This window comes from Xyrauchen texanus, chromosome 24 (assembly GCF_025860055.1).
Source record: "Xyrauchen texanus isolate HMW12.3.18 chromosome 24, RBS_HiC_50CHRs, whole genome shotgun sequence".
Taxonomy (NCBI): Eukaryota; Metazoa; Chordata; class Actinopteri; order Cypriniformes; family Catostomidae; genus Xyrauchen; species Xyrauchen texanus.
In genome coordinates this window covers 34,590,342-34,615,643 of record NC_068299.1, presented here as the reverse complement: position 1 = coordinate 34,615,643, position 25,302 = coordinate 34,590,342, and the positions used below count along the sequence as shown (strand labels likewise).

The following is a 25,302-nucleotide window of genomic DNA, read 5'->3' as shown; positions in this document are numbered from 1 at the left end:
ACGCCTCCAGGCAGCCTGCGGGACACTATTTCCTATGAATACAAGTGCAGCTCCTATCAATTTGAATGGGGAAAGACCGAAATCTCCAAAACAGTTGTTCAAGTTTACAAGCACATAACAAATTTAAAATCAGCAATAAAATCTGACAACAATCATTGTCCATGTTTGTAATTTCTCTGGATAACCTGCGGGACACTATTTTCTATAGATACAAGTACAGCCCTCTCTTTTAATGGAAAATCTTCAAAATGGTTGGTCAAAATTATAAGCAAATAACATATATATATGTAGTGTCATAAATTGTGCTTCTTCAACTCAGAGCAGGCTACAAAACACTATTTTTGTTTCAGGTTTAGCTCTTTTAAATATAAGGCAGAATATCATTTCTTACATATCCACCATATCCAGCGTTATTTCTCCCATTCATAAGTACATTATACTAGTGACATTTTCTCAATTTATAAAGTCTCTGATTAAGCCTAGATAAGACATAATGTACTAACACCATAGTATTCTTTGAAATACCTTAATTACCTATTAAATACATGATTGCAGTCAAACAGTACCATGGTACTGTATATAGTAAAGTGTATGATCTGATACCATTGTGCTACTGCGACAGTACCTCTTTGTATGGGAAGTTAAAGTAAAAACAAATAAACTGGCAAGAGCACAAATCTCAGGTTTTCATTTATGTCCTCTGCTGGTTATGCAAATTAACCATCTTTTAAAGAAAAATAGCCTTTTTCACTCGGGAAAGACCCTGATTGGTGATGCCAGTCATATATTCTGTGTAAGTGTGTTCTTCTCACTGAGGCCTTGTATACACAACAGAGCTGGCAGTGCCAGCTTGAGCTCTACAGAGACCAGCACAGTGACAGCTAGGCGGAGACCCATTAAACCAAACCTGCTGCAGTGACATTTTCCTTCTAATGTGCCCCCTCCCCCACACGCACATTCACACACAGCTGACAGTTGACGTCCTACCACTGTCTGTTTCTTTGTGTGTTTGCCTAGACAGAAAGTCAGTGCCCTCTGGCCCAAATGCTGGCCTGCGGCATAAAGCTGCATGAAAAAGCCCTCAGAGATACTAGCATGGAGAACTTTCCAATGTTGTATTTGGGAATTGGGCATGTGATGGTGCCCTCCCTCACTGATGTATTATTGCTCTCTTTCTCTCTCTGAACTGGGTGGGGAATCAAAGGAGAGCAGGCATGCCAAGAATGACCTCATACTCCCCAGCTCCAGAATAGCAGGAACCTTCTCTCTCTTTATTTCTCTCTCTCTCTCTCTGAAGCGCATCCAGCACCTCTCAGCAGTTGTGCTCAGCTTTGTTTCCGGGGGTGGGTTTGAATGCTGAAACAGGTAGATCACAGCAATGGACTCCTCTCACCTCGGGCTGGAGGTGTTCTAGTCTGTAGTCTTCCTGCACGTTCCCGGCTGTGTTCTTCACTAGTGCAACTCGTTGCAATCGCAGCTGCACCCCTTGCTCTTTCTCACTGTGTGTATAAAATGTGTTCCTTAGCCCCCAGGCACGGCCCCACTCTTTAAAAGCAGCTTTAAAGGGGACTTCACAGCTTTGTTAATGGAAAGGTTTTGACTATGTTTGGCGAATGGAGCTAGTGGGGGTGCACCGGGGGTGAGTTTGCTGAAGTAATGGCCAGCCTCTGTTAGAGGGGGGGCTGATGCAGCAGGGATTATAGACCAAGCTTGAGACTTGCCCAAAATCCCCCTTTACGTCTTCTCTGTTTTATTTGGAAACAGGCAATTCTGCTGTGCTAGAGTGGGCCAGGTAATCCCCATAATGTCTGTGGGAATTAGAACCAAATGAATCCCTGGCTACGTACACACTGCAGAGTATTGGGAGTGAAAAACACATTTAAATGCAAGCGTGAATCCCCTGAATTATCGTTCCATTTGTGTACAAAACACAGGAATCACTCTCGAAATTGCGATGGATAGTGATAACCATAGAAACACTTAGACATCTCACGACTGCAGACAAGAAATGTTTTAGAAAACTTTTTAGCAGATGTATTTAATTTTTCTTATGCTTATTAAACTGCTTTTAAGCAGTACACTGCCTCTTGACTATATTGTCTGGGTTGCCGCTTGACTGAAGTGCTGGTTGGAGTAACTACCGCAAAGATAGACAAACTTGTATAATCCTTTGTGATTGAGTTAAAAACCCTTACCTTGGTTTCTTTTATTATCTAGCAGTGTCCAAAGGAGAACAGCATTACTATGTTAAGTTGTTCATTTCAGATCTGTACACCACATGGTTTTAATGACAATTTGGTTGCCACTTTTGTTCTGAATTCGGTTATAGTACAAGCTGGTTTTCACTCTGTTAGTACGTTTACATTCCAAGAAATTAGGTACAGCCGGATTTAGCGTTGTCAAACTACTTTCATCATCTGCCTTTTTAAGTATACATTACATGATGAAATCTGTAATCAAATATTTAAAGGAAGGACATTGGCTGAGGAAGAGTTAAATACATGTTGTGTGTCACCTCTGTCTTTCTGAGCATGTGCACAACACTGAGGCCAATTGTGGTCTGACTAATGGGAATACATGCTGGACCAAGTGGAGCAACAATTGCGTTATCTAGGTCTGTTAGTCTGACTTCAACAAAAATCTGACTTGTATAAATTCAGTCAGACTATTGTCATGAATTATTGTTTAAGGCTGACTATGAATGTAACTTTTAAAGTGTATGTAAACATACTGTGTGTATAGAACAGTATTGAGCTCTCAGAAGTGGACTACCGTGTTTGCCTGTATTGTGTATGTGGCCCCTGTTTCCCTCAGTCCCAACAGAGCGAGTCCTTCTTATGGGATTCCATCAATTTGTTCAAAGAAGCAGCATCGAGGGGAATGACAATACAATTAAGAAGAAGAGGAGAGGTGAGAAAGGCAGCAATATGGAGAGGGAAAGGGGTGTGATGGACTGAATGGAATTGTATGAGGTTAGAGATGCAAGTGGGTGTCAGCAATTTGGTCCTTTATGCACTCCCCCTCGCCTGTCTCCACCGATGGAACAGGTTAAAGCCACTATAAAGCTGTGCACTGATTAAAAGGAGTGTGTTAATGTGTGTGTGTGTAAGAGTGAGAGCGGGCAGATCGGGGAGGAGGCAGGATTGTAAATGGAATTTGTGCAGCAAACAGCTGGACTAGTTTATTTAAACACAGGCAGGCCATAGCGACTGACCCCAGATTGACTCCATGGGAGGAGCCGAGTTGGACTTTTATGACTTTGAGGCCGAAATAAGATGCTTGTATTTTTTAAATCTCCCCTTAAGGCATGCCAACATGTGAATTACCAATTACTTAAGTAAATGGATCTATGGTGCAGACATAGATAATTAAGTTGGTTTCACCCGAGGGGTTTTACTTGAAGATTAGCTGGTTTAAATATATCAGTTAGCAAGCTAAGCTAGCACAATGGGTATTAGCGCCTACTTCATAAAGCACTTCAAATTTATTTTAACCAATTATACCTCATAACATCTCAGATTTATTTTGTTTCAATGCATTTTTGGGGCTTAGATTCCTGTAGAGCCACAGATGCAGATCTGATACATCCAGATCATTCTATTCCGTCAGTATCACCGATATGCCTGTTTGTGGGGTTTTTAATATACATGTAAATGTAGCTGAGTGTGTTGAAATGCGATTTCATGAGTGAATTTGGTCCTCCGTAGTCATGCACGCACCCCCTCATGCAGTTTATATCTGAGAGGGAGAGAGATGATCGAGTGAATGAGCAAATGAAGAGGGCATTTCTGAGAAAAATGGCATACTTCATATGCATTTAGATAGACATACTGAAAACGAACCTTTTGTATTTTCAATCCGGATCTTTCCAACAAGGTTTATAAAATTATTCCATAATTGGAACGAAACAAAGGCAGCTGATGAAAAAGACAATTTCTTGCTTTTAATTGGCCATTTCACGTGCCATCCGTGCTACACCTGTGCATTTGTAATGAGAGTGGGATATTAGCGGACGCCCTGGCAGACCTGGCAGAGATCATATCGACTGTAAGTGAAGATGAGAATGTGCAATGGCGCTCCGACACATTACCAATCACACACGCACACACACACACACACACACACACACACATAGTAAAGGAATGAGAAGAACCAAACTCTGGCCCTTTATCAAGGTTCATTTGGCTCATAAAACGCTCCCAATTTGATCTTTCTTCACTTCTCTTTTAGTAAAGTTCTGCATTTTTCTCCCTCCTCTTTTTATTCTACTTTGGAGGTACCACTAGTGGTGTTTTGCTTTAAAATAGCCCCCCCATTGTCCAAAGTGGTCCTGAATAGTCGGCTTCATTGTGTGCCTATGGCAAGTAGAAACCGAACAGGCCATAAGCGCAGTCCTATAGCGCAGAGAGGTCATGCAAAGGTTAACTTTTACTCCAAATGGTGGCAGCAGCTTTAGCTGGGCCAGTATGGCTCCCTGCTCCTTTTGATTGCCTTCTTAACCGTCAGCGCCAGGGTGTCCGCCAGGCTCACAGAATAGAGCATGACCATTCTTTCTCTTATTCCTCGCACTCCTACACCCCCTCCCTCGCTCGCCCCCCTCCATCCCCCTGCCTGGTATTGTGTAGCACTTGTCCTTTGTTCCTGCCTTTGGTGCATCTGGCCTAAGATATAGTGAGTACCGAGAGAGGAAGCTTAAGATACCTTAAAAAAAAAAAAAAAAAAACAAGAACAGCCATTTCCACAATTTGAAAGAAAAAAAACTAGTAGAAAAAAGGCAAACAGATAGAGAGATTTTAGACTGAGCAAGGGAGGAAAATCCAAACGGCAGAGGTCAGCAGATAGACAACAGTGGCCCCCCTTTGACCCCAGTTTGAGATGAAGGCAGTAAAAGGAACGCCTAGTCTGAGACTCTCCCTGATCTGCAGCCCTGCTGGTGATAAAACACCAGACATTCCCTCATTTGATGGTGCACTGCCATGTCAGTACATTCCTCCCTGCTCTTTTTTTTGGTGATGTCGTAGGGTGATATCAGCGATAACTATATGGGAAAGTTGTATTCTGTTGTTGTTTTGAAAAACATGGGCATGTTAAAATCTCTGTAGCACATGACTTTAAGTGGATCATAGCTTTTTCAAAAGCATGGAAACAGCAATATCATAAAAAGTTCAATAAATAGTTTAAATTTAATGATAATTATTTTAATAAAAAATGTTTTGCCAAAATAATATAGTCCACAAGTCTAAGGCCATGAACACATTACATTTGAAAACAGTTTTAAGTTTCCTAGCATCATTGTTTTCCAATGTTTGCGGTAATGGGGAGTATTTTCAAAAGTCTCCCTATCCGGTGGAGGAAACTGATGTTCTAGTGTGGATAAACGTAGCGAAATCAATGCGTTTTCAAACTCAAACGTTTTAGTGTGGATTTGGCCTAACTGGAGGCCATCTGTAGTTGCCAAGAAACTTGCCACATTAATATACAAGTGTGCATTTATCAGCATTGTGCAATGATTTCCAATGTGGCTCATCCCAGAACATTGAGTCAAAACTATCAGTTTTATGATTAAGCAAGAAGCTTACCAGATGGCTATGTGAACATCTCTTTGTCTGTTAGTTCTGCTCTTTATCTTTATTTCTCCCTTTTTCTCTTCCTCCACCCCAAGCTCTCCTCTTTTACTTTTCTCAGCCTGAAAAGAATAGCAAGGCTATTGTTTCCTTAAAAAGTCTACTAATTCCCCCCTCAAAGGATGAAATGGAAGTGTCCAACTGTGGTAACAGCAGGAGGACATAAATCAAGTTGGAACCCCTGAGCTTGGTCTCCTGGAGATGACTGGGGTCATGGGGTCACTAGAGGGGATTAATGCACAACAAGGCCAAAGCAGTCCAATGTATGGTGTAGGGAGGCTGGGGGTCAGAAGCTACAGAGGCCAGATATGTTTTTGTCGTTAATGTTATGCATAATATGCAGAAATGCAGTGCATGTGAAACTAGCCTGTTCCTTATGGAGGGGAGGGGGGGGCACCTCGTTGAATCCTCAGTTTGTATTCTTCTCCCTCTAGAGAGACACAAGGAAAAGAAAACATGGCTTGTAGTTGTGTTCTTTTGACAATGCAACACCTTTTCTGTAAGGAAACATTTCCTAAACTAAATAATTCCTGTGGTGCATAGCAACTGTTTTACATCAGGCATAAGAGTTTTGAATATTGAAATAAAGTACATAAAAGGGAACGTTTATTGAATGTGCACAGAAAGAGAAACACACCACTTTCTTAAAAGTGCTTTTGTGCACCACATTATGTTGACGATATATTTAGCCAGTGCAAGTTTGTACAAGTCATAAGCTTTGTGAGCATTTCTGCTATGGAACATTTTCTCGCTGACACTCCCATTAGAGAACTACAGGATCAGAGAAAAAAATCCCTCAATTACTCCTCCGATTAATTATCGGGGTTGGCCTGGACAGCAGCAGGCTTGGATGTGACTGTGCTTACAGGACAAATCACCAAAACATGCAACCGCTTGATTTTTCCTTCATGTGTTCCTAAACCTGACCATGCGTTGTTTCTTCTTGTCTCTTACAGGTTCATTAATGCAAGAAGGAGAATAGTGCAGCCCATGATCGACCAGTCCAACCGAGCAGGCAAGTCCCCCATAGTTTCTGTATACAATTCGCGCAGGCGCAAGCCCCTTGCAAGCCATGCACCCGGAGGCCCACCTGCCGGTAAATACTATACTTAGCCCAGCCTGGATGCCTACAATGATTGACCACTAAAATCCATCCAATTAACCCAAAGCACTAATCATGCTGACTTGGGCGCTATATAACGCAATGATGGAGGGAAGCAAGCAAACACATACAATGGATTAAACTATTGAAACTAACTACAACTGAGACATCAACTATTTTACTGCTCTTAGATTAGCTCTTTATCCTCCAAAATAACTCCAAAGCTAAGTGGAGAATCATTCGTCAAAGCAAAAAAGAAGATATTAATATTTATTTTTTTCCTAGTAGTTTTGCCTACCAGCTTCCTCTCAGTTTGCCCTGTTAGTGAGTAGTGCCCCTGGTGCATGGCTTGATGTGGATTGCTGTAAAGTTTATTACCTGTAATAGGGTTCAGGGTGCAGGGTTGCATTAGGGACTCAGTAAAGTTCAAAGGCATTCATTGGGGTTGAGCTGTTGTTTTTGACCAAATAACCCCCTCAACTCACACACAAACTCATGGTAAGTGTATCTTAATTAGCTCATGTGGGAAAATAATTACTGCTTCCTTTCATTTATTTATTGGACAGCTTAGTCAGTGCTGCTAATTTTGAATTAAGATTTGTTATCTAAAAAGTAAGGCAGTCGATTTATTGCATTAATAATTATATTTAAAAATAATGAGTTTAATCATGCCCCTTGACTGTACGTAAATTCCATAAAAGTCGTTTTCCTACCATCAGAGGCATTCAAGCTTGAAGTGACAGCTTTTCAAAGACAGCGGCACTCAGGGTCATGGTATACATTTTTCAAAGTTTTAAACTACATATAACTTGCCACAAGTCCTATAAATGCCCCATTTATTGTATGTCCAGAGATGCTGAAATTGAATGAAATGCAACATATCCACAGTGAGATCTTTTAAAAGTGTCCATTTGGGGTATGAGAATGTAGACCAACAGAAATAGTGAAATTCAGAAATAGAGATTTGCCCTGTGAGAACATCCCATTATTCTACCTTGGAAAGATTGAGAAACTGTTACAAAATGGATTTCTGTGGCCACTTTTTGTGTTGTCTAATCAATTCTTTTTTCATCTGCCACAATTATTTAATGTCTCTGAATTATCTGAATTGTTATATATATATATATATATATATATATATATATATATATATATATATATATATATATATATATATATAATTATTTGACTATTATATATTGAAATATCTTTATTTGGGAGCCTTTTTCAGCAAATTATGATATATGCGATTCATTTAGATTAATTGTATAAATTAATCAGCATATCATATAAATAATTCAGTTAAAAATTTTAATAGACAGCCCTACTAATATATGTAATATAAATGTATCCAATATCTCTAGGGTTAGTTCTTTGTTTCCAGTACTTAAGCTTAATTAGGCATGTTCTGTCAAGTGTGCTAGCTCTCATGAAATCCTAAGAAACTGGGCGAAATGCGTGTTCGTTAACAGATGATGTTTCTCCTGCGACTGAAAGATAATTAAAAGCCCTAATTGACCACTGTTCGTTTCCCCCACATTCCCTCACCATGCCCTACTGCAGTAAGTCAAGGAGCTCCCTACAACCCAGATGGTCAACCCATGGGAGGCTTCGTGATGGATGGCCAGCAGCACATGGGAATCAGACCACCTGGTAAGACCTTGGCATGTATTCTCCATCTCTGACATCTTCCACCTTCTCACAAGCCCCCCTCACTACCTCCTTCTCAGTCTGACTCCAAGACCCTTGCCTGGCACAGGTGTGGTCCAGTGCATTACACAGCTTTGTCCCCTCATGCTTCTCTTCCAAAACCATTTCCCAGAATTCGCTCCCCTCTCTGTATCTAAGCCTCTTCCACCATGTGTAACTAGTCACTGTCGCTAACCACTCGCTAACCCACCCATCTCACTAGTTAAGCCACAGGATTTGTTTAAAGCCAGGCTTCCTTCAAACCTGTAGCCTTTGAATGCATAATTTACTTGTGTTGTCTTATTTGAACTGTATGGTTTTCCTCTCTTCTTTTTTAATAAATGGGGGATTGTGCTTTTGTTTATTGACCTTCTGTCCCTTAAGTCGTGGTCTGTTTATTTTCTCATCTTTTGGCTTCTTCTTCTTTGATTGTTTTCTCTCCTTCTAGGGCCTATGAGTGGGATGGGCATGAATATGGGCATGGAGGGACAGTGGCACTACATGTAACCTACTAGTTAACCAATCGCAAAGCAATGGGGGAAGTAAGTACAAAAGCAGGGTCACCAACCATTCCTAATTTGTGACATGTTTTTCAGTAATTAGTTTGATTTGATTTTACAAAATGGGAGAGAAATTTCAATTTTTTTCTTCCTGCTTCCCAATACTAATATTTTCTCTCATGTAAAGGTTCTTCTCATGGGTGATAAGCTTGGATCAGGAGTTTGTGTGCTTGTGTGTGTGTTCTTCTTTCTTTCTTCTGCACATTTTTGGGTATTTTATGAAACAGTGTATATAGAGTGATATAGAAGGGCAAAATGAGTGTGGGCGAAAGAGAGAGAGAGAGAGAGAGAGAGAAGGAAGGCGAAAGGGAGGGAGGAGGGATAGCTGTACGGGTAAAGAGGCGAATGGAGGGTGGGGGGATTGAGATTGGGGTTTTGGTCGGAGAAGGGGAGGGGTGTGTTACCATAGCAACAGACTGACTGGCAAAATGTAAGCAGTCTGCAGCAGTGCAAAGAGAGAAAAGTGCATGTCCCCAAAGTGTCATAAATCTGTCTCCCTACAGTTGATGCATGAGTTACATTACATTTATACACCAACCTGCGAGGCAATGCACAAAGAATCGCTCTCACACCCCGTAGCCGAATACATTTGGAAATTATGTCAGCATTGCATGGAATGTTTTAGGTGGAGCAGCTTCTATCGACCCTGAGACTTGGTCCACTGTTTTCTCGTCTGTCTTTACTAATAGGATTACTAATGGCAAAGGCAGGGGAGATGAAGGAGTGCAAAATTTAGGTGTACACAGCAGGGTACACAGCTTAGTCCAGCCTAATTGACTATATCTAAATTAAATATGCCATCACAAGCGGTGTGACAAATGGATTTGACTTATTCGATATACAAAAATAGAGATCATTAAGGCAGCCATGCACAGAATGCTTCTGTTGTCAAAGATACTCTCTACTTAACTGTCTTTATCCAAGAGACACGGGCTGATAAAACAACCTCTACGCTTTAAAGCATCACGTCCCTGCACTGCGTCTTTGTGTGCATATCTAAACACACACAAGTGTTTCCCTCTGTCCAAATGGCTGCTTACAGCAGCTGCCATAGTTCCCAGAAGACAGGAGAGAGAAACCTGCTTTAAACAGCCTCAATTTGCTTGCCGAATTCTGTAATTGGGCCGCGTGTGGAATCTTAGATGAGATGGGTTGAGGGGAAAATGAGAGCGAGAGGGTGAAATGAGGAGAAAAAAGGAGGCAGAGTGTGACAGAAATATGTCGCCCATGGTGAAGAACGCCTGGTCTGTATGGCTTCATCACTGAAATTTCCTAGCTTGTCTAATTTAAATATTGTTACTTTAGTTTCTAGGTCAGTTAAACGTAAGTGATGTGTTTTATACTTCACGACCAATTAAATTAATAGGTTATTACAAAAAAGTTATCTTATTTGATTAAGAGACCAAGACTTCATTATATTTTATAAGCAATTCTCATTAGTTGAGGAATTTTCCTCAAGGCAAGATTATACAGTTATTTTACTGGGAAGTCCCAAGACCTGAAATTAAGGTGTTTCAAGCAGTCAAACTGCAACATTACTTAAAACCGAAGACAATTAAACCTACTTAGCAAAGCGTCATGCTTCTGCCCATGACGATTATAGAGCTTATAGCTCTCAGAAACAATACACCTGTCAGCGTGGATAAAGCCTAGCTACCCATGCAGAAGAGGGCAAGCCTTTGATAAGTGATGGAACAACTGTTTTATGGTCATTTCCCCCTGCACTGTTCTTTGTGTTTCTACAACAAAATTAGACAAGGGTGGCCAAATTTTTTTTATTTTAATTTCAAGACAAAAGTGAACACATAAAGCATTAATTATCGGCATATGGACAAAAATGTTGCCCCCTCTGCCCATACTTGAATGCCTCTGGTATGCTTTGGTGAGCTGGAAGCTCTGCTGGAGATTCCTTTGTCTGAGTTTTCATTCTTTCCGATCATTAAGCATAAGTATGTTAACCTTTTGCAGGGTCAAAGTATTCATTTTTTTGCTCTGAACTTTCACTTTTAAGGGGAAAAGGGGGCCTTTACGGATTTAGCTCCTGTACTGTCTGTGTCAAACATCCCTTGTTGATTTAGTCCCATGGGACCTCTGAAAATAGACAGGCAAGGAACTCAATGTATTGATTGACTTATTAAGTGAAAAACCGCATTTGCAACGTGTGCCCTTTTCACAACCGAGCATTGCTTTTCTGATAGAGTGGATGTTTTCGTTCCTAACGATATTCACCAACAACGTGTTCAAGAATTGAAATCAAATACAGTTGACGACCCCTCAAAAGCTCGGGTCAGGCCTTAAGCGGCGAATAATTGCAAGGGCATACAGATTACTGCTTCACATGTGAGTGCAAAACACAAACCATTCTATATGCCAATTCGAGAGCTACAACCTAAGACCTATAACTAGGGCATCACAAAAGAGTTTTTTTTTATTAACTCGAGGTTGATTTGTTTCTTTTTACTGCTACTGTCACAGGGTTAGTGGCCGTTCTGCTTGTGGCACGTGCACACACCTAGGTGAGGCCTCTCAAGTGACAGCCTTTGTAAATTTTCACCTTTTGCCTTTAATTTGTGCACAATGGCAGCATTTCTCAGAGGAATTTTCAGAGTGAGCCACAGACCTTTGCTCATTGTGTTTAAAGTGAGATAACAGGGGGAGGACGTAGAATAAAGGCATGTCTTATTTTACCTCATTTGTCATTGTTGTGGTCTCCTCTGGCAAAAAGACTTGGTTCATGCTTGGAACACTTAGCAACTGATTTCCACCTATGTGCCGTTTAGTGTTAGACGTCATAGGTGCAATTAGGAAAGATTCATTTTCCAAATGACATTTGAGTTACAATTATTAACATGGGTAATTTGTGATTTCATGTAATGATATGTTAGGATTGGAATCTCTGTAGTTTTTTGCAAAGATTGGAGAGTCTATTGTCTCGATGTTGGTGTTGCAGAGACTCTAGATTTGTGCACCACGAAACCAACAGAAAGAAATACAACTTATACATGTGATATTATTAAATAATGTATAATAAAGATAATTAATTTAGGTGAGGATCATACCTGATTCTGCTATTGGGCCCATTCTGAGCACTCCTATTGACTGATTTAACTTCCTTTTTAAATGATAACATTTTAAATGATAACACCAACTGACCAACTGTTATTTTGCCCAAAAGTTGGTAAAAAGGTATAAATCCATAAAGAATTTGCACCTGGCAGCACATCGAGACATATAGCTTCAATTACTGTTGTCGACGAACATCAAAATAAAGGAAAAGCAGAAGCAAAAATAATAGCCCTCAATCACAGACATTTATATTTGGATGGAATTTGATTACTCAAGAGATCTGTCTGCTCCACAAGTTTTATCAAAAAACACAGACATGTTTAATTTGGATGGTAATAAAATGACAAAGAAAGTCAGTGAAACACAATTTCTTTCTGCCAGATCTCATGAACATTACATGACAATGGCAAACGTTTTGCTAAATGAAATCATGTGCTTCGTTATAAGTTTTGCTGCAGTTTCCCAGTGAAGTGTCCATCTAAGGGCCCCAAAAGCACTTGAAATTATGCTGTAATCAGAAAAGGTTAATGTGAATTCTAGATTGAGGTTTTAATGAGTTAAATGTACCTCCTTAACCTAAAACTTTAGGCTAAATCCTATCCTCCAATAGTGTCCTAAAAGCAAATGAGACGTGAACAAAACAGACATCCTTAACCAACAACACCAATATTTGTAGAAAAACCAAATGCAACATGAATTCACACACATAATTTTATGCATCTATGACACTTTTGTCGTAGCTTGCATTGTTGATGTATTAGCTCACTTGGTTGGGCTCGGACTGTCCAGTTTTACCAGGTTTCTCCAGTTCTTTTACCCTTCCTCCGGCTGTACTCCTGATTTATAATTTATCCCAATAAACTCAAAATTTTCCACATTCACACTTTGCTCATGAGAATGTATTAGACCTCCTGGTAGAGTTGCCACACATACTGTAATATATGGGATCGTCCTGTATTTAAATATGAAATGATGCGTCCCGTATCGAATCAATTCAGGACACGATTTGTCCCGTAAGCTTGTCAGATGAAGGCATGGCAAAAATCGTTCCAGATCGTAAATTTAACATTGACATAAATTGGACATTTTTCAAGGGGTTGTCTGAAGAGTCCACACATTGTGCTGAAACGGGCTTACACAGTAGAGGGTGTAGTAAGGAACCATCTGAAAAGTCCTCAGATTACTAAAACTGTGGAATTTTTTAATGAAAAACAGAAGGTTCAATATAAATGTTCAATAAGTTGTACAAAACAACACAGATCAAACAATGTATGAATATAATCACTGAGTCGTAAAGACAAGAAGTACAAGTGAAAGAAAAATAAATAATTAAAATAAAGTAAATTCTCAGCATAAAAGTAAGAATACTCTGCCCGGAACTGCCCCTCAGTATACTCCCAAAAATCTCCCTATTTTTCACAATCCAATGTTGGCAGAAAATTAAACGCTTTATCAGGTGAGCTGCCATGGAAGATAATCATGTAGGAATAAGTGTGTAAATGTAGTTTGGTCTGTAAAAGGTGTTGTTTTTCAAATTATGTGTTATAGTAAAAGTGTTTAGATGTCATAGCACAGCAGTGTGAAAGTGAATAAAAGGCACATTGTAGCGCCTTTAGAGTTAACTTCAATAGGAAACTGCTGCGAAATGTAGAACGTGGCACATTAAAGTCAGTTTGCAAAACATTTTGTTATAATAAAGTTATTTGTATGTGACTAGGTTGCAATTTTTCCTAACAACTATAACCACCAACAATTTTTTTATTAATCTGAAGGTTCTCTAAGCCACTAGAACATATAGTGCACATTCATCAATGCTTGCCCTCAATTCTTATCTGAAAATAAAAGTTAGTGAATATAGGCTCATGATAAGTTGCTTTTATCCAGTGGGAAGCCAATTATATAGATTATGTCACAGCGTTGTTCTTTGAGATGAATATAAAATTAGCAAATTAAGCTGAACAACAGCTGCATATCGACCTTTGGGTTGACCTTAGTGAAGGGCAGCCTTCCGGTTGACTAGGCCAGCACAACTGTGGCCAATTCCAGGTTTGATGGATAGTGCACTGGGTACAGATCCCTGCAAAGTGTTGTGTTCAGGCCAGCGAGTTAGTCTCTAGAGAGGCACACTCTCCCACTACATAGATTCCTCTTCTACTCTCTTCCCATTCATTACAGAGGACAGTCCTCTCTCAAAAGCTTCTCTTACAACCACATGACTCAGTCACATATGCCTTCTGGTGCTGTGATTGCGGAGTCAAATTGTCTTTGCAAAGGGAATTATTGGCTTGATGACCTCCCTAATGGATAAATGCATAAACATTGGAAAATATGGATAATGTCATGTCTGATGGTTCCAAATGCAGCTTTAATAATCTTGCTCTTCTGTTTTTTCCTTCCCAGGACTGCAAGGCATGCCAGTGGATTACTTGTCACACAGTGGCCCAGTGAGTATGGCTATGGGGCCAGCAAGCTACAGTGCCTCTCAGATGCCCCACTACGCTCAGTTGCGGCACGGCCCTCCCATGCGTTCCTACATTCCTGGACACCGCCACCACCCAGCAATGTTTATGCACGGAGGACCACCTCACCCTGCCATGCCCATGTCAGCCTCTAGCCCCCCTATGTTCAATTCAGGAGACCCTTCCATGGGCGGACAGTTCATGGACATTCATGCCCAGTAATGTACTAAAATGGATTCTTTAAAGACTGTGATGAAATATGAGGAACTGCGATTGGTTTGCCCAGGGCTTGAGTAGCACCCATTACATACTGACTTGTTACAGAGACAGAGGAGCTTATTTCTTGGCTATACATTTGGCCCTAGAAAGATGCCGATTTCTGTATGCAAGGGGACACTTTAAAAGAATGTGCCCTTTACATAGAAACACAGACAGAAAGAAAGAAAGATTGAATTTATTACTATATCAGCCTCTAGTTGGGAGGGATGAGGACATACTGTATACTGTTGTAAAATTGCATTGGACTTTCATAAGAACTGGGAAAAAAGTATTGTAAATGCTATCGTGTTGTTATGCATATTATGTTCTTTCTAATAGATTTTTTTAAAAAAAGGATGTGAACTTTTTTTTCTTTCCACACTATGTGTGTGCCATCTCCATAGACTTTTTGGCCTCCTTCCATAAATTACTTTGCGTAAAAAAAAAAAGATATAATAATAATAATAATACAAAATTTATATATATATATATATATATATATATATATATATATATATATATATATATATATAAACAGTACATTTGTGTGTGTGAATAAATCCATAATTCGTTGAAACCATGATTTGCCAGGCCATTTTTTATTTTATTTTTTTGTCCTGTGGGAGAGTGAATTTCCTTTGACCCATCAGGGCCTTGAGGAAGACACAGAATGATATCCACCTGTCTGAGCCACATCCCCCGTCTTTCAGGAGGTCTCCGTTTTGCATTCCCAGTTTGTGCTACAAAATGGAACTGCCCACTGTCTAACGCATCATCATTGGAACCAATGAAAATTATTTGGATGTATGAAAAGCTGAATGTGAATAACAAAAGCGTGTGTGTGTGTGTGTGTGTGTGTGTGAGTGTTTCAGGCCAACCCATCAAACTTCAGCAATGAAGTTATAAATGGGACTTGGAATGTAGATGTGCTTTTGATTAAGCAAACTGGGTTTTTTTTTTTGGGGGGGGGGGGGTTAACATGTTGTTATCACTTGTTTGAATTTTTGAGAGTTTATGTATACATTGTATATTAATAAATTTTGTGTAAAAAGAGGGGGAACATGAGCTGCATTTCATATATTCTGGATTATGTGATTGGTTCGATTTTAAATAACACTTCTTAATTTTTCTTGCTTCATATCTGTTTAATATAACCTACATATGCTAATGACCAAGTCTTCATGGAATCTGTGCCTGCAGAAATGTGCAGAAAGCTGTTTGAATGGCTGCTACTGACAATGGTGTATACAGTATTGTGGAGGAAAATCAGATGATTATTTTTTATCTCACACACACACACAAACACACATATATACATACACACAGTTTCCTCAACAATCAGTACAGTAAATCAGTAAAATGTGAAAGAGTGCAGATACCATGAATGCATACTAATAATTTTGGATTACAGAACGTGTGGAAATGATTTAATTTAGGAACTAATACATTATCTATCTCAATTACACTTTGAATACTTGTTCAAAGTGTTTTTCACTTTGAACAAAGTGTATATTCAGTTGCTAATCTATAAATTTTACTGTACATTTTAATAACCCGCTTTTCCAACCATTTACAGTGAACCCGAAATTAAACCTTGTGGTGTAATTGCCATATGATTACACTGGTGTGATCAAAATGTGTGATCTGGTCACGACATTAAAGCTATAGTGTGCGCGTTGGTGTTCAAATTATGTTTTATGTGTATAAAACATCTATAGATTAAGCTGGGGATTGTTATTTGAGACAATATTTGTTTTTTATCTGAAACACCTTACATTAGCCTACAGTGTAATTTAGTACAAATGTACTTAATGTAAATATGTTGTCAGCTGCTTGTAACTACGCAGTTGTTTAATTAATTATAATAACATGTAATATGTTGCACAAACACTGTTGTGTAAAGTGTTGCCAAACTTTCTTATCCCACAAAAATGTTCTGAACATGAGCCGGTGAAATGCGCAACAAGGTAAGTCCAACTTTGAAAGCATTCGCAGCATATCGTATCATACATATATCGTGTAAATGCAGGTGCTCAAATCCAGAAGCAAACAGGTTGAAATGATGACGTCTGGCTACATATTCTCCTTTCTCACATTTTCTAGTGTGCAACTAATGTGCGGCCCATTTGGCGGAGTCTCACGCGGCAGGCTCGATGAGGTGGAGGGACGGATAAAGGATGAATGATCCCCATTTAGCATTAAAATTCATTTAAATAAAATTGCCACAAACACTTAAATGGGAAGATTAGTTCCCCCTCACGCCTTATTTCACTCACTCAATGGCTCCGTCAAGAGCTCTTGAAACGGCATTATCCAGGCGATGGCTGTTTCCAAGAGACCCGCTAAAACCGAGTGCTGAAATTATCCCAAAACAGACACAACTAATCGAAATGTATGTTTACGATGGATTCGATACGACCACGAGAAGAAAATGTGGTATTCTTGTGGGAATGCTGCACAAAAGTTAGCCGGCTTGTAGCGAAACGGTTGGTGGCAGGTTAAACTACACTCCCATATTAAATCAGCAAGTTCCCTTTCACAACCCTGTCCCTCAGTTTTCTATCGCCATTGTAGTTTTATTACCGTATCTTCGCTGAATGTTTCGCTCTCAAGCAACGTAGAACACAGGCGACGTTTTAATGACACCATTTCAGCTCAGATTTGAATTCCTCAACCGTTCTCCATTCGGTGCTCTGGAGACATGGGCGGAGATAAATCCCATGTTTGACTGCCATCTTTAGGGGATCTGGAAAACTGTCCTAAAGGGACTATGTATATTTAATATGTTGTCCAGATATTTATTTAATTGTGGACTGCATATTGCAATAATCAAATACTAAAATTATGAAAAGGTATATTTTGATAGCTTTGTGTAAAACTACATAGCCTACTAAAAAGATAGGCTATACGTGACCCTTGGGTCACAATTATTTTTTTATTTTTTATTTTTTGCATTGTTTTGGTTACCATTCTATGGAGTAGACTAATATTAATTAAGGAGGCCAACATCCTATAGGTTACTATAACATGCTATTAATAAGTTACATAATTATTTTATGCAACTAGCTGAAAACACTTGGATGTTTTTCTTATGTTTTTATTGCTGATGCAATTATATTCATGTGTAACATAGAAACTGTAATGTGCATACAGAATTCTGACATATGTACATATTAGAACAATTGCCGTTCATATATTTGAGCATATGCAGGCTACATAATCAGATTCCTCCAGTAGGCCTAATTGGGAAATTTACATAGCCTATATGACAATTGTATTTTGTGCTGAAGGTTATTTTGAAATACATGTTCCTTAAATGTACAAGTATGTGACATTATCAGTGAATCCCATGTTTGAACCAATCCGATCTCATGAAAGTTCGTACAAAATTTACGAGTTGTCTATTTGTCTTGCACCATGTTGTTCGCATAAACTCCTAGGACATCATTACGTGCAGATGTCTAATGCCAACCTGATCTATGAAATTTCGTACATAATTTACCAGCTGGCTGTGAAGCTGTTGTGTGTGACAGAAGCAAGTAAAAGTTGCATTAGATGGGAACAATGTCCAGCGACGTCATTGGACGTAGTGATAGTAGGAATTTAAACTAGTGCAGGCGCACCATATCATACAAATTAACCTAATTTAGAAAAGTCGTACTATTCCTGACGATTTCGCCATGACAGCGTGTTGGTTTGAACATATATTTATGTGTTTCGCATGTTGCCATATATCACATTTCTGTATGGGGTAAAGTGTTGCCCTTAATAAATAGCCTATGTTACTGCCAATAGTAAACCGAAATGTAAGAAAGCAAGTTAGCTAAACTTAAATTAAGCTCTTTTTAAATCAAAGTGTTTCACAGAAGACGCAAAGTATAGCTACATAAACGTTCACATAGGCTAGCCTACAAAAATAATCTCAAGTAAGACAATACACTAATAAATAATAGAAATATAATAAAAATGTGTAGTCTAAACTTTGCAAAGTGTAGCCTACCTACTATAGGGCGTGTTATTTTTGAGTAGTATATATTTTAATGAACGTATCATGTCAAATGATTATAGATAGAAATAAGTTTAGAAATATCGGTGCAATAGCCCTTTGCAAATGAACATGAATAGTGATTTTCTTCATTTCTCCACAGTCAGAGACATACTGTATAAGGACGACGCCTTTTCCATCTGTTGTTTAAGAAGAAAGAAGGAAGCTTTTATCTGGCTCTGGCCACATACTGAACCCTGTGAATAATAAGAGAAAGAATAGAGTTCCATAAGCGCAGAGGTGCCCAAACTGGACTTTCTGCGTCCCATAACGAGCAGCCTTGGCTGTGCTGTTGCATGTTTCATCTGTCATCTATACTCTGTATTCAAGTAGTTTTGCTTCAGTTTTAAACCTCCACAAAGGGTCATGTGTCCTCGCAGCACGCCAGCAGTGGCAAATGTGGTCAGATCCACCAACACATTCTCACCCCGACTCGTCACATACGGACGCTAGGGCAGTGTTGGATCCACTGGTCTTGTTTGAGAGGGTTATGTCCACTCCCGTGAAGTGTGTGCTTGTGTCTGTGACTTTGTTATATATTTGTGATAAATGTAGCAGAAAAAAATCTTAGCTTAGCACATTTAGGTTCTTCCATAATTTATTTAGCATTTTACATATATATATATATATATATATATATATATATATATATATATATATATATATATATATATATATATATATATAGTTTACTTGCATATTGGTAAAAAACAAAATACTAATAAAGGAAAAAACTAAAGGCGATCTGATTTTTGATTAATCTGGAGTACAATGTTACAATCCAAACCATATGAGAAGAAATCGTAATTATCCAATATTTTAAACACTCGCAATGGGATTGTAATAAATTACACTGCATTAAATTTATTTTTTTATCATCACTGGTATGTACTATCATCACTAACTAAATCAAAGTAATGCTATTATTCTTGTGTTTATTTATTATGTTGAAGAAATCCCAATTGACAAATACACTCGCCCAGCAATCAGACTAACGCATAAAATAAATAAAACCATAATAAATACATAATAAATACATAAAATAAAAATAAATATTTACATAAATAAATGTATTTGATCAGTCAGGTCGAATCAAATAAAATTGTAGCCTACAGCATGCTGTTAAATACACATCATTTTGTTTAAAAACGAGAAACCGGTGCCTGTCGAAATTGTTATTCTGCTTCAGCAACTTACCAAGCGTGTTAACACATAGAATTATGTTGTGTGCCAGCTGGTAGATTACTAAAGAGAGAGGTCAGGAGAGAAGAGATGGAGTGTCCAAAACTGCACCAGGGCCATTTTGGATGTCATCTGTTTCCTTGGTGAATTTAGCCCACCCCTGAAAGCCCCTGGGCTCCAGAATTGTTGGAGAGAAACGCGCTTTTTTCTGCACTATCATCTATCACTGTCACCACGTAATGATTCCCCTCGCAGCTCCTTATTGATGTTTGCAATTGCATTATCTCATAAGGGGGTGATCAATGAAAGCGAGCTTTGCATTCTGGGGTCAGTTGATGCAGGATTGCTTTCTTGTACGTTGAATTCAATACGCAGTTATATATATATATATATATATATATATATATATATATATATATATATATATATATATATATATATATATATATATTAGTATAGACAAATATCACAATAATTATAATTTGTGCAATTATAATTATAATTTTGTATGAACCCGTAAAAATAAAAAATCATACGAAATGCAAGAACAATTAAGTTGTAAAAAACAATTTGAATGAATTTCAACATGCTTTTTGAAAGTAACATTTTGCATGGCCAAATAGCACAAATTTAGTAGGCGATGAGGCTCGTGGAAGATTTGGACTATATTAATTATGGTGTATATGCCCAGTGACATTTGCTCGTTATTGTGGCAAAATGGCCCTGAAGAACATTTCCAAAATACCATGAGGCTTTTTAAAAAACTTTTTTTTACAGATCACACTTTATTTTTTTGGACGTTGAGTCCAAAACGAAGCACGCAAATTAAGTCATAATATCATGTTTCAGCTTCCAGTGGGAGGCTTGGTGAGCCGCAAATAAAGCAAACGAATAAAGCCTTTACAGTGGTTTACTCAGAAAGAAAAATTAAAACGGGTCCCTGTCAGTCATGCATTAAATTATATGTCATAAAATAGTTTAACGGGAAAAGCAGCAATTGATAATTTTACCAAACAATAAATATTATATGCTTTAAGGAATGGAGTGATTCAATGTGAAACAGTTGTGCTTGTTTTATTTATTTATTTATTGTATTATTATTTGTTTTTTACAGTTTTCGCAACGTCGTAATGGCATCATGGCAAATGTTTTGTACGCGGGCGAATCCATTGGAAATATACGATCGATATATTTATTTACGCACGCACGCATACCTTGAGCTCTATCTATCTATCTATCTATCTATCTATCTATCTATCTATCTATCTATCTATCTATCTATCTATCTATCTATCTATCTATCTATCTATCTATCTATCTACCTATAGGTCACAACGGCGGCGGCTTACGGCGGTCAAGAGCTGGTAAAGCAGCCTCGGATGTCAGTGAAAGGTGCGCCAGCCCGTCTCCCATCTTCACCTGGTGAGATCCGATCCAATAATAGCCGTTGTGTGTGAGGCTTTAATAAGAGCTCACCGACCCCCACCTCCCCAAGAGTCCCGATGAATGCCAAAACGCATTCAGCAGCATCATCTCTCCACTCGCGTTTGTTATGAAGTATTATGTTTCACTTATACAATAACCACTTATGTTCTCTCGGCGCTTTGATCCCCGATGAGACAGTGAAGTGCGATGCATCTGCTGCTAGGGAGGAAAGATAAACTTAACCCACGTTCAAAGACCGAATCTGAAAGAGCCCATCAAGTTAAGAGAAGTTTTATAGGATTAAGGAGGCTCATACACAAACGAACATTTTTTAAATACATCTACACCACCTCAAGAAAGTCATACAAACACTCGGTATAATCCACTAAAGATCAGTTCAAATTTTAAATCACTAAATTGTCATCATGCAAATTGCTTATGATAATTAAGTGTTATTACTTTTTGCCATTCCATATCAAGCTGATTTCCAAATGTAGGCTAATAAAGCAACTATAAATGTTTAGTTTTGCAGCACATGAGTTGGCTAAATATATAAAATATAGGCTTAATTATTATGTAATAAATTGAGATTATTGTATTCTGCTAAAAAACATGCAGAATTTTATACAGCATTTTTTTTTTTTTTTTGATGAATCGGATAAGCTTGAATTAATATGTGACTTGTTGCTTTTAATATGTTGAGTTGCCAACCTTTGTGGAAATAAATAAATCGTAATGAAAATATTCTATCAGAAAATTATTATTTAAAAGATATTATGATAACATTTTCTAAGAAACTGAATCCTATACAATTCAGTTAATCTGTGCACTAATAGCCTACGTCTTCTAAAATAGTCAAAGACGAATTATTGATCACTTTCTTTAAGATTATAAGTATAGAAACAGAGGAGTTTTGAGCCTAAAGCAACATTTTAATACAGTAGAAAATCCATGTGTGTCACATGACTGGAACCGAAGGTGAAAAGGTCACGACTGCTTTAGGTAAATATGTGAGCAGCAAGTTGAGACAAGGCAGAGAGTCACAAATTCCACCCGCATAGCAGAAGAGTGATAAACCTCTGACCCGAGTCCAGTGGCCTCCTCATTTATTTATTCTCGGAGGCTGTAATTCGGTCTTTTGGAACGGTCCTTTTTGATGTGCAACTTTTGCTGCGAGAATCTGATGGACAACGGGCCAAGAATGGCCAAAAGTGGTACACAGAAAACGGAAAAGGTTTCAATGTTACTGTATTGAATAACAGTAGCCTATTATAATCCTTTAGAATGCATGTTTCAGTTGAAATACCATACACTTTAAGCTAAACTAGAGAATAAATGAGTGTGAATTAATTATATAATAAATACATAGTCTATATATCCAATAATAATAATACAAACACTTCATAACAACGTTCATTAAGGACATTTAAAACATTATTCAGCTCTGTTCATTAGTTAATTTACTAATATATTTAGCCTATGTTTGAATCCATACGACTTCTTTTTCTTTTAAGCATAGGGTATGTTTGTTCATGAGTGAGCTGTAATAACGTATTTGACAAAAATAAATATTATATTATAAATTATAAATATATAATTTATATAAATATAAAACATGTTCTTACGTATATAGCCTATCAATTAGAGCGTATCATTGAACTCCTTAAAAAAAAAATAATAATAATAATCTGTGTGGACAGCCTATAATGTAGCCAGACCTTCACTTAGACGCGTTTAGTCTGATTTTGACTAAATCGTGGAGCATGGTCTGCAACTCTGTGCAAATGGCGTCTTTTTGTTAGGATTGATTATCTAGTAGGCTAATGCTGTTAACGAAATTGTTGTTTATTCACACATCACACTCCGTTTTAAGATAACCGTTTCTTAACGATGAATTAAATCCGGCAGCGATTTAAAAGTAACACCCAAAGTGTATCTGTGCCTTAGAGAACGCATAATTATCAGCCACACATCCGTGACGGGTTAAAAATGTCAGCGAGAAGCTCTCTCACCTTGTCAGTTTTTCTGAGCTGCGTGTTTTCACTTTCCCACCCTCAAGTCATAGCGCGCGAATCAAACACAAACAGCCTACTTTGTTATTGTTGTCGCGAGGAGTGCACGCAGATACACAGGATACAATCAGAAATGTATGTGTAGTACGTTCACAAAGTAAAACTAATTATAACTTTGTGATATGCAGCTGTTTTTTCCCCTCTTCTTATTCTTCTTTTTTAATCAACGGGAGTCATTTTCACACTTTATCATGAATGCATCATGTGTAAACACTGTGCAAGCACAGGGAAACTATTATTTAGAGAATAGTGAATATTTATCAGGGTAGTTTTATGTTTGAAAGTCGATTTCTGTGTAAGCACTTACCTTAAAGTCTTGGCTATAAATAGCTATTGAACATTTATTTCCCTCATTATTGCCCTGGAAAAAAGATACAGTTCATTTAATACACATTGACACTGTATTGGTTAAGTAGAAGAGCTAAGTCTTTCAGCAAAAAAATATTTTCTAAAATATAAAGTGGAGAAAATTTATAAAATCAAAAAAAAAAAAAAAAAAAAATACAATATGGCACTTTGCCCCATTAAACAAAACTGTGACAACTTGCCCCAACTTAGCATTATGAAAAAATCCCTTGTTCTGAGAAGTGAGTTCAGACTTTTAAATGGACCTTTCTTGTATAGTTGACCCTTGTCTTACGTCTATGTATGCCAGTGTGCTCTTAATTGTGTTCACTTTACTTATTATTTGGCTATAAAAAAAAGTTTGTAGCATTGAATTAGAAAAATCTAATTTAAAACATTTCTGAACTCTCTTTGAACTCAGTCTGAAGTAAACACAACCATTGCTAGAGAAAACAAGCATTCATGTACAATAATTAGACTTTTGACTCAAGACTTTATTGTAACTGATTTATATCTTCCTTGTGACAACCTGCCCCATGCTCCCCTATTCCATTTGAACACAACACAAGACATATCTAAATATGCATGATATATCAAATATATTATGCATATGAAGTTTAATATTTCTTTTTCATATCATTACACAACAAATACTGTAAAAGCTTCTAATGTTGTCCTTCTGTTTTTATCTTTGTCACAGGAATGGATCTTAGCATGATTGACAGTGCTCATTATAACAGTCATGAGTTCAGCAATGTACATGAGTGAGTGACTACATCATCAAAATAGATTATCCTGCCGGTTCATTCATACATCCATTTGGAAATCTTGATATTCATCCATTTAGCCATTTGTTTTGTTTTCTTTTCAGTTGTCTCTCACTATGTGCTTATTGTTGCAGGATTTATATTTTGTCTTTTTAATGCTTTGCAACGTCTGACTGTGAATCTGGCGTTAGACCATGTGACAGGCCACAAGTCTATACCAGTACAGCTGTTTATTTTACACTAGCACTTTTAAGGCACACCCATTCATGCAACTTACAGAAGGGATGGGCACCTGGGTGGGTTGCTACAATGTGAAACTTAGCTGCCATGGTGTCTGATGCCAAAATATGTTTACAGCTGAAAAAAAGCATCTGAATATTCTGCTATCTGAATCAAATTATGCTCACTTTGAAATGTTAATGTAAATGTAAATAATCCTCCTTTGTAAGTCTTTGTAATATATGGAGCAATAGACCCAGTTGCAGAATTAGAAACTTCCAGTGGTCTTAATCCTGAGCGGACATGCAAAACCCAAAGCTATGCTTTCTGCTGTGTAGTTTATGGTCCATAGACAGTTTATAAAAAGTAATGTAGTCTATCAGAGTGGCTGGCTGACTCTGCACAAGAGGTTCAGTTAGAAATAGTGTGCTCACTCTGCTGTGGAGATTTGCAGGTAACAGTGGGGAGCCCATCGGCTACTTACCCTAA

At 38.0% G+C, this 25,302-nt stretch overlaps 1 protein-coding gene across 2 annotated transcripts in view; it reads left to right on the top strand.

The window, feature by feature from the left end:
* LOC127617707 (homeobox protein Meis1-like) overlaps positions 1-15,255 on the top strand; it is a 77,085-nt gene extending 61,830 nt beyond the window's left edge. Inside the window, exons 10-13 of one of the 2 annotated variants that reach the window (XM_052089766.1) lie at positions 6,581-6,639; positions 8,290-8,379; positions 8,864-8,957; positions 14,442-14,590. In XM_052089766.1, coding sequence (XP_051945726.1) covers positions 6,581-6,639; positions 8,290-8,379; positions 8,864-8,922 — 208 coding nt within the window. In that variant the 3' untranslated portion in view covers positions 8,923-8,957; positions 14,442-14,590. Of the gene's footprint in view, positions 1-6,580; positions 6,640-8,289; positions 8,380-8,863; positions 8,958-14,441 lie in introns of both variants that reach the window. The other variant, XM_052089764.1, reaches the window with a different exon arrangement.
* The last annotated feature ends 10,047 nt before the right edge of the window (positions 15,256-25,302 follow it).